The sequence below is a fragment of the Vicugna pacos genome, chromosome 7 (assembly GCF_048564905.1).
Source record: "Vicugna pacos chromosome 7, VicPac4, whole genome shotgun sequence".
In the NCBI taxonomy this organism is placed as follows: domain Eukaryota; kingdom Metazoa; phylum Chordata; class Mammalia; order Artiodactyla; family Camelidae; genus Vicugna; species Vicugna pacos.
In genome coordinates, this window is record NC_132993.1 from 63,191,725 (window position 1) to 63,204,068 (window position 12,344).

General features: G+C 31.9%; 1 protein-coding gene across 10 annotated transcripts in view; it reads right to left on the reverse strand.

The window, feature by feature from the left end:
* Positions 1-12,344, reverse strand: part of AKAP9 (A-kinase anchoring protein 9) — a 139,203-nt gene that overhangs the window by 109,658 nt on the left and 17,201 nt on the right. For 9 of the 10 annotated variants that reach the window (XM_072965004.1, XM_072965003.1, XM_072965002.1 and 6 more), the window contains exons 2-5: positions 9,264-9,518; positions 6,613-6,657; positions 882-935; positions 342-512 (exon numbers count right to left, since the gene is read on the reverse strand). In XM_072965004.1, the coding sequence (XP_072821105.1) occupies positions 342-512; positions 882-935; positions 6,613-6,657; positions 9,264-9,518 (525 nt within the window). The remainder of the gene's footprint in view (positions 1-341; positions 513-881; positions 936-6,612; positions 6,658-9,263; positions 9,519-12,344) is intronic. The other variant, XM_072964997.1, reaches the window with a different exon arrangement.

Here is a 12,344-nt window from a genome sequence, read left to right on the forward strand (position 1 = left end):
AAAGATTCACTGACATTTTTAATGAGCTTAAGTCATAATATATTCATGTGGTTCCATAATTTTCTCTCAGGCTGATTACAAAAACATCTATCCCCACTGAAGTGATTTTAGCCTAGCTATCTCATAAAGTTAAATACAATATCCACATTATATTAGCCCTATTAACAGAGTCCGAGTTTTACATGAGGTTGTTTACGACATGTAAAAGGACAAGTATCATAAGGCGACTTTAAGTTACCATTTTAAAAAAATTCATCTTTAAAGAATGTACATATACACTATCACACAAATTTCCTACTTTTGTTTTGTAACAAACTAAAAGCCACATAAGGTAAACATACCTGCTGCAGTCCTTCAGTCCCATAGGTGGCCCTCATTTCTTCTAATTCTCTGTTTAGCTCTTCAACCTCATGTTGTTTCTCTGCCAATTCATTTTCCATCATTTCTAGGTGGGTCTGATTGTACTGTGCTCCGTATTCAGAGTAAGAATCATCAACACCAAATTCTTCTTCCTAAACCAATCCAGATTTTTAATAATAGAGTACCAGCAACATTCCCTTAGGAAGAGGGATTCAAAAACTGAATCCCATAGCAAAGTCCACTCTAAAACATCACTCATCACCTAAGAATTTACTGATATGGCAAATTACTTTGTTGTTAATGTGATACATATACCTCAAAAGAGCAAAAACTAGACATCTGCAAATTCTCTTACAATTGTGTTTTATCACAAAAGGTGGATAACTTTGTTGTGTTATACATTAAAAGCATTTAGAAATCACACACAGAAAAAAGTACATGCAAGAAAAAGCTCGTTAGTAAGCCAAATGGTTTTAAATAGAATAAAACATTAGTATTATGAGCAGTTTTAAATACTGTACCCTTAATAAATCTGTAGGCTTTTCTGTTCTCATCACAAAACTGCAACCATTTACCTGTATAAAAACAATCTCCTGAAATATTATGATTTTAGATAGAATTTTATTTAAAGCTAATAGTCATTATATATGCTAACTGTATTCATGCATTTTTTTTATGCCCAAGGAAAATGCCTCACTGGGAAAAGCAGACAGAGTGATTCAATTTAAACATCTAAAAGACATTATGACCATTTCAAATGCTAGTAACTCCTCAAACAATTGAATGTTTACAATGCAAAAGACACTGTACTATACATTTTCATTTAAGTGAATTAAAGTTCTAAAGTTCTAAGTGCAGTTTCTATTTTGTCTTCAGAAGGATAACTATAAACCTCAAGTTACTAGATCCTCTTTTACAAAACACTGCCTTAAAATCATTTAAGTAATTGTTTTTTGATGAAGCCCTATTCATATGGAAGTAAAACTGCATACTGTGCAAATACATTGAAGGCTGGTTAAGAAGGTGAAGAAGTAGGAGGAGATGAAGAGGTAAGGAACCCTCCCTCTACAACTTTCCCCTGGGGGTACTACTAAGATAACCTGCCAACCCTGACAGATGTGGAGATTTCTCAGAATATATATGTCTACCACAGACATTTTGTGGTAGAGGAGGAGCATGGCAGAATGGCAGAATGTTGCTGGGGCTGACCTGCTGGGAGATTAATTTCAAATTAATCTATTTAATAATTCTCTCTTTCCCCCTAACAGTGTACAACTGAACTTCATCCCTGCTAACATCTTATAATCTTGTCAATATTAATAATTTTTTAAAATTGGTATCATGTAAATAGGTAATAAAAGAGTATATGCCAGAACTAAACTAGAACAAACTATATTTCAAAGTTAGAATACACTCAACAGATTATTAGGATCATTAATAGTTAGCAATAAATTATTCTATGTAATATAGGTAATTATTTTACTGATATCTAAAGGGTCGAGCATTTATCTCATCTTCTTATATTAGCCTTCTAACACAATGTTCAGTAAACCATAATATGAAAGTAAATTAATAACATGAAACATGAAGATTAGATTAACAGACTCCTTCAACTTAAAAAAAAGCTTAAACTTTTTCAATGTCTTCTTTATTGTGGCATTTGTTAACCTTTATATTAACACATTCTTTTTGAATTCATAGATTTACTCAATCTATATAGACAACTTAAAGATTTGGGAAAGTACAATTAAGGTACATTATAAATTTTAAAATGTTCTGTAGAGGTTAAGTATCCTCTCATAAAAATATTGCTATTCAGAAAGAATCAGAGGAAAGGTCACTTTTATTTTATAACCATAAAATGGTCATAATACAGAAACTTTTCCTTTCAATGAACATCAATTTAAAAACATAAAAGAGTAACTCACTATTTACAATTAATACCATATTCTTAATATACTTAATTTGCAGTACATACAAAAATATTAATAATGAATGTTTTAATAAAAATAAGAATCTGATGGTTCATAAAGTTCATGAAAACTATAGAAGTTCAACATGCCTAGCTGACTCTTGAGTTGAAGCCAAGTAAATAACAAGGTTAAGGTCTTTTATTCAAAGATGAATATCAACCACCACACTGTACACCGTCAATATATACAAATTTTAATTGTCAAATATACCTCAATAAAGCTGAGGCAGGGGGAGAGGGGAAAAAAAAAGAAACCCAAGTAAAAGCTGAAAGGCCAAGTTAATGTTAATTTGTTGCCATAGGCTATGTCTCCAACTCCAGCCAGTCATTTCATAAATGTCATGAATCACACAAGTGACTTCATTAAGAAGTACTGAATAATCTAATGAAATCCATAATAAGAGTGTATGCCCTACTATCATTTCATCTTTCTGTACACAGCAAAACGTATTTACTTGTCTTATCTCTGTATGTTGCCTACAGCATCTCCTACTTTCTCCAAATAACTCTGCTCAAAGGGTTTAATAAAAAATATTTCACGCAGTTTGGGGTTTTCTGGGCATAAGCCAGTCATTCTCCTTGCTCGGCTCAGCAGTAAACTTTTCTCTGCTTCAAACTCTTGACATTTCGGTATTTTTGGCCTCACTATGTGTCAGGCATACAAACTTGCGTTTGGTAACCCCAAGGACCACAGCCAGTAACAGGACTACCAGTGCAGATGAGCATACAAGCTTTGGGAGAGTGATCTTATCTGAACATCCTGCTTTATCCAGAGCCTGAAGCATAGGAGCTACTCAATCAATAGCTGTTTGGCACTCAGAATCACCACCTACCCACAATCAATTTAAATGAAATTCTCAATTTGAGGTTTTCCAGAATATAGACATGCAAAGGCAGTAGGAATCGTTTCCATATCTGGTAGCCACTACCAGCATCTCAGACTCAGCAGGATGCATGGGAGGAGGAGGGATGGTGAGTGGCCTCTGTAGTATCACAGAGATAAGCGCTACATGGTTCTCAAATCACAGATGGTGTTGAGTCTGGATCCCCTAGTGTTTATACTCATCCAGGTTTTACTGGGAGCTCAGGACTCAGAAGGAGTTCTTCTGGCTAGAAGACAGGAGAAGATGAATATCTATCAGCTGGGAAGAGAGATCTCACCAAGAACTGACTGTGCCCACACCCTGATCTTGGACTTCCCAGCCTCCAGAACTTTGAGAAAATAAACAACTGCTGTTTAAGTCAAAAAAAAATTTTTTTTCATGTAAATATGGCATTCTGCATATGAAATGTCCCTTCATCGAGAACTGAAAAGACTATGTATAATTTAATTTGTAAGAAGGGTATTTTTTATTTAGTCTGATTCCTCTAGTATATATAATTGGATATATTTTTATACAGAACAGATCTTAGGTTGGTCATAGGATAAAATCATCTAATTCTTTTGAGACCTGAATCCAGTTTTCAATCCAAAGAACATACTAGCCACAGAAGTCAAGAACATTAAACTCATATCATATCTATATACATAAAATTTCCAAGATAATTTCTAATTAAATATATAGTATCAGAATCTGAAATCCTCCTAAGAATAATTTGTTGAAAGAATTCTCATCACTCATTTCATATAAACTTAGTGTGAGGAAAAGCATATTTCTATTGAAGGGCAGTTGAAAAAAAAACACGCTTTGCTGATTGTTTTTTTATATACCAAAAATATCAAATAGACCTCAAAACTACCCCATGAAACAGACATTATTTCCCTCACTTTACAGGTAAGGAAACTGTATTTCAGATTTTAAGTGATGTGTCCAAGTTCATACAACTCAGAGGTGATGAAGCTTAAATCTGAACACAGGACTTCTTGGCTCCAAAGACCCTGCTCTTTTACATCACCTTATTTCCCTATGTACCAGAAAAATGACAATGATATTTAGATAAAGCACAAGATAACTAATTATGTGGCCTACGATTAAAACTATACAATTTTGAAATTTTAAGAACACTCAAACACAAACTAGAATAGCCAAGATCATTAAACTTCGCAAATCTGATACTTGTAGTGAAGTTATAATATACATGTTGCCTAGAAAGGAATTTCATTTTTGAGGTGTTACTCAGAAATGAGTTCTAATATGAAGAGTATTACAGTGTGAAATTTATTCCTCAGTATTATAAATTTAACCTACTAATAATTTTTCTGCCTCCTGAAAGGGTAAACGTGGCTTAGAAGTCCCCTGAAATTCTACCTCGGTCAAACCAGTCCAATGTCATTAAATGGAGTGGCTAAGGACCCAAAACTAGCCCAGAATATCATGGTTTCAAGCAGCATCCATCATAGCAATCTTGTTGAGACATCATTAAACATTTTGCAGACTATCAACTTTTCTACTTAATTTCTATAGACACAGTGAGATATGTAAGTTTCTCAAAGTATAATCCGTTGTAAATCTAGGTCCAACATGTATAATATTACAAGGGTTATGACTCAAAATTAGGTCAAATCTGTCAAAAATTATTTCATAATTATCTTTCAATGTAACCTTCAAAATTACTATTTTTTCAAGTTATGAATCAGCTAATCAATTTAGTTTCTGTAACCTGCGTTAAAAAGAAAAAATATCAGAGATTAGTCACATAGTAAAGTATCTTTCCTGAAACTTTTGTTTGAAAAAATATGTATGGATGAATATGTACAAATTTATTCATGTGCATAATTATTCATGTATATAACTATATACATATGTAATGTATATGTAAATACATAAAATTACACACATATATATATGTAAGATAGATTTCTTATTGTTGAAATATGGTCAACATGCTAACTTTTACCCACTAGGACTTATGTTTTAAAATTATTTATACCTTCTTTTGAAACACACCATATTTATTAGGTATCACAGATACATAGTTTCAACACATTTTTATGGACCTTATATTATCCTCACTAGTTTTTCAATTTAAAAAATTCAAGCAAAAAAAGGTCTTAGTGTAACAAGAATTTCCAATATTGTTAATTTACACTTTCATTAAGAAAACCTGAAAATAACAATCTTTGATATCTTTTGCAGTCAAATCTACATTAATAGAAATTAAATTTTACTGTCTTATCCCAATGTGAGAAAATGGCTATATAAATTTTGATCAAATTTCACAGGCATGTATGAGATGGTCTGACCTGCAGCCATCTGGCTTATAAAAAATTTCACTTTAGTGTAACGAAAAAAATGTACTTAGTAGAGTCCTGGGGTGCCCAAAAGACAGACAATTTAAGCTCCAAACCATCCTAAACTTTCAACCAAGATAGACAAGCTATAAGAATTAAGGTATTATAGAAGAGAAAAGCAGTGTTTTCATATGTAATCCCCAAATTTAAAGTCACAAGGGCAGATTCTCTGAATTGCAAGCTGTGATTCTAAATTAACATACTTCCCATAGAGGCAACTTTATGTAGCCTAAACTGGGCACTAATTTATTTAATGTTGGTTAATTATTTTCTTGACCAGATCACTAATAAGTATATTTCCACCTTTTAAACACATTAAACTTTTGAAGTGTAAAAGTTGTTACTCCCACTAGCAATCTAAAACAGTAAGTTCATTTAAGTACATGAAGCTCTTTTTTCCATTAGAAACCTACAGTAATTCAAAACTTATAGAATACACTTGAGTTGGTGAACCATTTAGAGTAGGAAAGTTTTCCATGTCCTGTCCTCAAATACTGAACCAAAAAAATGACAATCATATCTGAAAGAATATGAAAAAGATAAAATGACACATGTTTATTAACCCATAAAAAAGGTTATTTCCTATAGTGGCCAATGCCTACATTAGCTTTTATTACCTAAATTAACAATCACTATTGCAACACTAAGTTCCATAAATGAATTTACATAATCAACTAGAAATCAAGTGTTTGTAAAAAGCATTACTCAAAAAAAAATAGCTTATAATATGAAATGTTTACTGTGTTAAATATGGATATCTTATAACAATCATGTATCTTAGAAACCCACTTTCCTAAAAACTAAAACAAAGCCTCTAATTAAGGAGCAAGCTATTCAAATAGATTTAAGACTTCATATAATAATCTGAAAAAAGGGTTATGTCAGGAAAACATAAACCAGGTTTTCTAGGTCATTTATATCATGTTATGCTATATTTTATTATATTTATAAAAATACAGAATGTGAGTTGCAAGTAACAAAGTAGTAATAATCAATAATAATTTCAAAAATAATATAAAATGTTAATTATAGTATTACTTATTCTTACCTCTGAACTATAATCATCTGCTGTGGTTGAAATTTCACTTTCCGGCTAAAACAAAAAGAAAAAATTGGTTACATGAAGGCCTCCCCCACAATATTATACTTTATTAGCCCATTACTATTGGTAACCTATGATAGAAAACTCACAAACATGATTAAGCACCCCCAAATATTGTACTTTGTTAGCCCCTATTACTATTGGTAACTTATGATAGAAAACTCACAAAAATTTTACTAAAACACAAGTAAAAAAATTACTCAAACCTTTAAAAATTTCACTCTATAAGTCACAATGGCTAAACAACACACTGAAATTTATTATTAGCCATTTTTTAAATGTAAAACTATCAAGAGATACTTTCACAGTGTCTTTTATACACTACAAATCACTCGTAAGACAAAAGCACCAAAAAAGATATCATCCCTCAAATTTTTGCATCTCTTAAATAAAACAAAGCCCTAAAATGTTCATCAAAAAAGTTCAAATTCTTTAAAAAGAAGAATCATCAAATCTTGATGCTAGAAAAGTAGTAACAACTTGAAGAAAAATAACCTTTGTTACTTTTAACACCTCTTCAGCTTACAAAAAACTTTCAAAGACATTCCTGCTTCATCCTTACATCCCTGGGATTTGGGGAAGAAATGAATGGCTTTTTCACTCAGCTCAGAAGTACTACGAAGAGACAAGGGGGAAACCTAGATTTTCACTGCGTTCACTGTTCACACTCTCATTTAATCTAAGAATCTAATTTTACAAGTGAGGAAAGAGACCCAGATATTTCACCTTTTCATTCAACAAATATGAACCTTCTTATCTACACTTACGGAAATTGTATTCATCATTCAAGACTAAGTCTACCTCCTCTCTGATGTAGTAATTGATGCCAGGAACAGAAATAAGCCTACCCTTATTCTAAAATTCTGTAGCAGTGGTTAACTTACGTGACCCTCTTTTAAATCTAAAATACTTTCATAATGCAAGTCTTCATGGTTCACTCACTTATGCCTTTTAAATAGCTATTGATTAAATGCATATTGTGTACTATAAACTGTGGTACTGAGGATAAAATGGTGAACAAGACACTCTTTGTACCTGAAATGCTGAAACTCTACTGGTAAAGAGCCCAGCTATTTATTTGTTAGGCAGAAAATGATAATACATCTTCAAACGAAATCAAGCACCAGGGTTGCCGTATTATTTTACATAAAAGATCCAGATTTTAACAAAAAATTATTAGATACACAAAGAAAAAGAAAAGTACAGCCCATACACAAGAAAAATAGCAGTCAGTAGAAACTGTTCCTGGGGAAACACAGATGAACTTAGTAGACAAAGATTTTAAATTAGCTATTTTTTAAAAAGTCAAATAAGTAACTAATGTCTAAAAAAGTAAATTGTAACAATAGTTATAAAAACAATGCCTTCTCAAGTAGAGAATATTCAAAAAAAGAAAACTTGTAAAAGAACAAAAGAGAAATTCTGGAGTTAAAAGTAAAATAACTGAACTGTAAAATTCACTAGAGGGGTTTAATAGCAGATCTGAGGAGGAAGAAAAATGAATTAGAACAAACTTTAACACAGTTCAATAGAAATTATCCAGTCTGAGAAAAAGAATAAAGAAAATGAACAGATGATCAGAGATCTGTGCAACAATACCAAACATACTAACAAATGCATAATGGAGACTCAGGAGAGGAAAGGGTCAGAAAGCGTATTTGAAGATACCTGAGTAAGATCAAAAACATTATCTACATATCCAAAATGCTCAAGAGACTCTATGTTGGAAAAACTCAGTGAGACCATTTTAAGATGAATAATAAATCTATATAACATCTGACTCTTGAATAAAGCTCAAATCCCTATATTTGAGCCTTCTATTTACACATAAATATGCCAAGGCACAATCCAAATTATAATCCTCATGTGCCTCATCCAACACTCTCCCTCGTAAGCATCTCATCATTTTCTACTCCTGGTCTTAGTTGGTAGATCCACCATCCCATTACCACCAATCCACTCTTAATTTCTCCCTCATCTTGTTCTGGAAAATTCCATCATTAAGGAGAGGAAGAAAATTAGCATTTATTGAGGAAAATTTTCTATGGGCCAGGTACAGTATCTGTTCCTTCACCATTATTACCACCACCTCATCCCCATCACTTTGTAATCCATTTAAAACTAAACTACTTACAGTTTCCAAATCATATCACACTGTTTCATGTCTCTGCGAATGCTGATTCTTTGGCACAGAGGGTGTCTCCCCTACTTCTTTGCCTCTAGCTAACTCTAAATTTACACTTCAAGACTCAGATCTATTAACTCTTCCAGGAAATTTCCCAAATAACACATACAAGACTGATTTGAGCGTTTTCCCAAATCACAGTACTTTAGGGCACCATGGACATTGTTGCTAGCACAGCTTTAATCAGAGTACACATCTGCCTTCCCCCCTAGACTGACACCCCTAAGGGACAAAGACTGTCATATTTACCTCTGTATCCTTGGTGCACAATCCTTGGTGTATTATAGTTGCTCAACAAATGTTTGTTGAATCAAGCTCACAGAAACTGCATAGGGTGCTAATAATGAGTGTTGTCATTACAACAACTTTTCATTTAGAACGCTAATGTTTAAAAATCTGGATGAATACTTACTTCGACAGAGAAGACCTGGTCACATTTAATTATTTCTCCACTGTGTAAAGTTCTCATTATTGTGGATTCAGGAGTCACAGCTGATCCTAATCTCTGAGAAATATTTATGCACATCTCATCACTCTGTGATTGTTCAATATTCACAGCATGGCATGCTGACATGTCATGTTTGCTGCTTAAAGTTTTCCTCTTTTTTTTCTGCTTCTTAGGATTCTGCCCATCAGACTGAGCTTTCCTTTGTCGAAACTGGGCAAGCTACAGAAAAAAAAAAATCATTATCAAAGATAATTTTTCTTTACCACCATCAGAAAAAAGCAGGTTTGGAGTCACTTTCACTAAAGGATCAAATCATCACTAAAACGATGACAACATAAAGGACAATTGTTACTGTCTTTAATATAAGAATGACTACTGAATTGCAAAGAAACTGGGTACTTCTGAATGAATGCTACGCAAACATTGAGAAGTAAGAACTAAAAATATCATGTCTAAAGAAAAAAAAGTTAGCCCAGAGCTGAATGGAAAAAGGAAAAACAGGCACTCTCATTTCACTGTTCAGTGAGACTATAATCTCTAGTTAAGAGATTATTTTAAAATATAGGAGCTCCAAATGCATTTGCTCTGTGGAATTTCTGGGACTTCTATTTACTTATACTAGTAAATTTAATTATTCAATGCAAAAGGATTTAGCTACACAAACGATCATTGCAGCCTTGCTTATAATGAGAAAAAATTACATTTTCAATTTCAAACAATAGTGCCTCTCAGCCCTTAATCAGTTGCATGCCATCATCAGGATTTTTGCCACATTCTAGTGGTACCTAGATTTATCACTTACTTTAATATGTTTTAACTAGTAAACTTCTCTTATTTAAATTTATTTTAAAAGAAGACTTTCTATCCCTGTTATAAATTAAGACAGTATCACTTGCAGGTTTTTTTTTTTTTAAAGAAAATACAAAACAAAAATGAATACAATGAAAAATGGAACTATATTATTAAAATTTTAGCTAGATATACTACTGAAGGTTCTAAGAGAAATAGGCAAGCGTTAGAGGGGTGCTAAGAATCTACAAGCATCAAGCAGACTTTGGCTTGTCATAAGCAGATGGACTTAAAGAAACCTGGAAGAATAATAACTGTTTTACAATACTATCTGCTGTTATTTAATACTGGATCAGGATATCACCTAAAACATCACTACCTAAATTAGAAGTATGCATTACATACTTTGAGCAACACGGGATAAACTCAATTAAAAATAATACTAATGCAAATCACTATTAATATTAAAACATTAATGTAAAGCATTATTAATAATACATGTTTATGACACAGTAGTAGGTATAATACTGAAATATAATCTTTTTTAATAAAAGGAAAATTATGTGCATCTCTTTTAACAAAGACAAGGCAAGCCTCAGGCTCACAGTCTTCAACAATTATATCTACCTTGAATTTCAATAACATTGTATGCATAGGCATGGTTAAATTCTAGAAGGCTAGAACCATAAAACTTTGGTCTATAAAACTTTGGTCTGTCTTTGAATTTGAGATTACAGGTACCCTTCCTTATGCTCATTTGAAATGTCCTTTTTCATGCAATAAATTTGCTAAATTTTATACGAAGTAACTATTTAACACCAACTCCTAAATTTAATTTGAGCTCTTAGTCATTCTGAGAGAAACAAACGACAGGACTAGGTATAAGCCCTTTGCGCCTTAAAAAGAAGAAATATACTAACATATTAATTATAAAACTACAAATTAGACCAATTACAAAGAAAGCCAGTAAATTTCTTATGCTACAAAGTATTAAAGCAATCTTGATGATACTGGTATCATTAACTATCAAAATATATGACAAATACTAGAATCTACAGAATAATACAGTATATGTTATACTTCTATCTGCTGTAGATGAAAAGTATATAGATATGTACTATTTACTTAATAAATATGTCCAATTAATCAGAAACATCTAATCACTGACCCTGTAGAATATAAAAATATTTCACATTTAAATTTTTTCCCCCGTTGTTTAGCAACTAGCTGGTTATTCTACTATCTGTTTAAGGAACAGATGCAAGACCAGTTGCCTCTATTTGCACATTATTAAGCTGCTGGAATGCATTTAAACTACTTTAGATAGCAAATTCATTCTTAAAAAGAAACCAACTTAAACACTGTTATATATTATCTGTAAATAGAATCAAAAGGCTAGGCACATCATTTTAAAAAGATTCCTTAGAAAAAAATGCACCCCCCCCAAATTAATAATGACATTCTGGATATTTAAAAATATATTCAGAAAAAAAAAAATATATATATATATATTCAGGAGCAGAGGATATTAGGATAAAGATGAAGATTTTGTTTAAAATTCCAACTCTGTTAGGTTATATATACTTTATAGTTAATATTTATTTATATGCACACAGGAGAAAACTAAAATTTTGCATTATAAAAAGCTTGCTTTAAAAAAAAAAACAAAAACCTCTGTCTGAGACAACAGTATCCATCACTCAATGAACCCAAATGAAAAAGTTAATAATAGGTACTTAAGGAATAAAAAGGAGAATTGTTCTGTTATAGTGTTTAGAATTAATCACTTCTAAGGACATAAAACAACCAAGACATTGTTTTAGACCTATGTTATTGATGATACGAAGTCATACTATTTTTTTCTGAACAATTAACCAGAAGGTAGACTCCATGAAAGAACTTTTTTTCATTGCTAGATATTCAAAATCTAGAACAGTACTCAATAAATACATGTTGAGTGAAAAAAGATGATATATCTTTTACAGAAAAATTACTACTAAGCAATCATCTTAAGCATTGTTCCATAAAACCTGAGAACCAAAATGATACAATAGGCATATCTAATTCCACTATATAAAAAAGTTAAATGGTCTCAGAATTCAAGGTGGCAATTAAATGAATTAAAACACAAAATAATCCCTTTCACCATAATCTCTCCCCTACTAGGCAAAACAAACAGAAAACCAAACAAACAAATAACAGAATTAAATTCTCAGAAAAACAATACCCACAACAGCTTTTTAGAAAGAGCTCTGT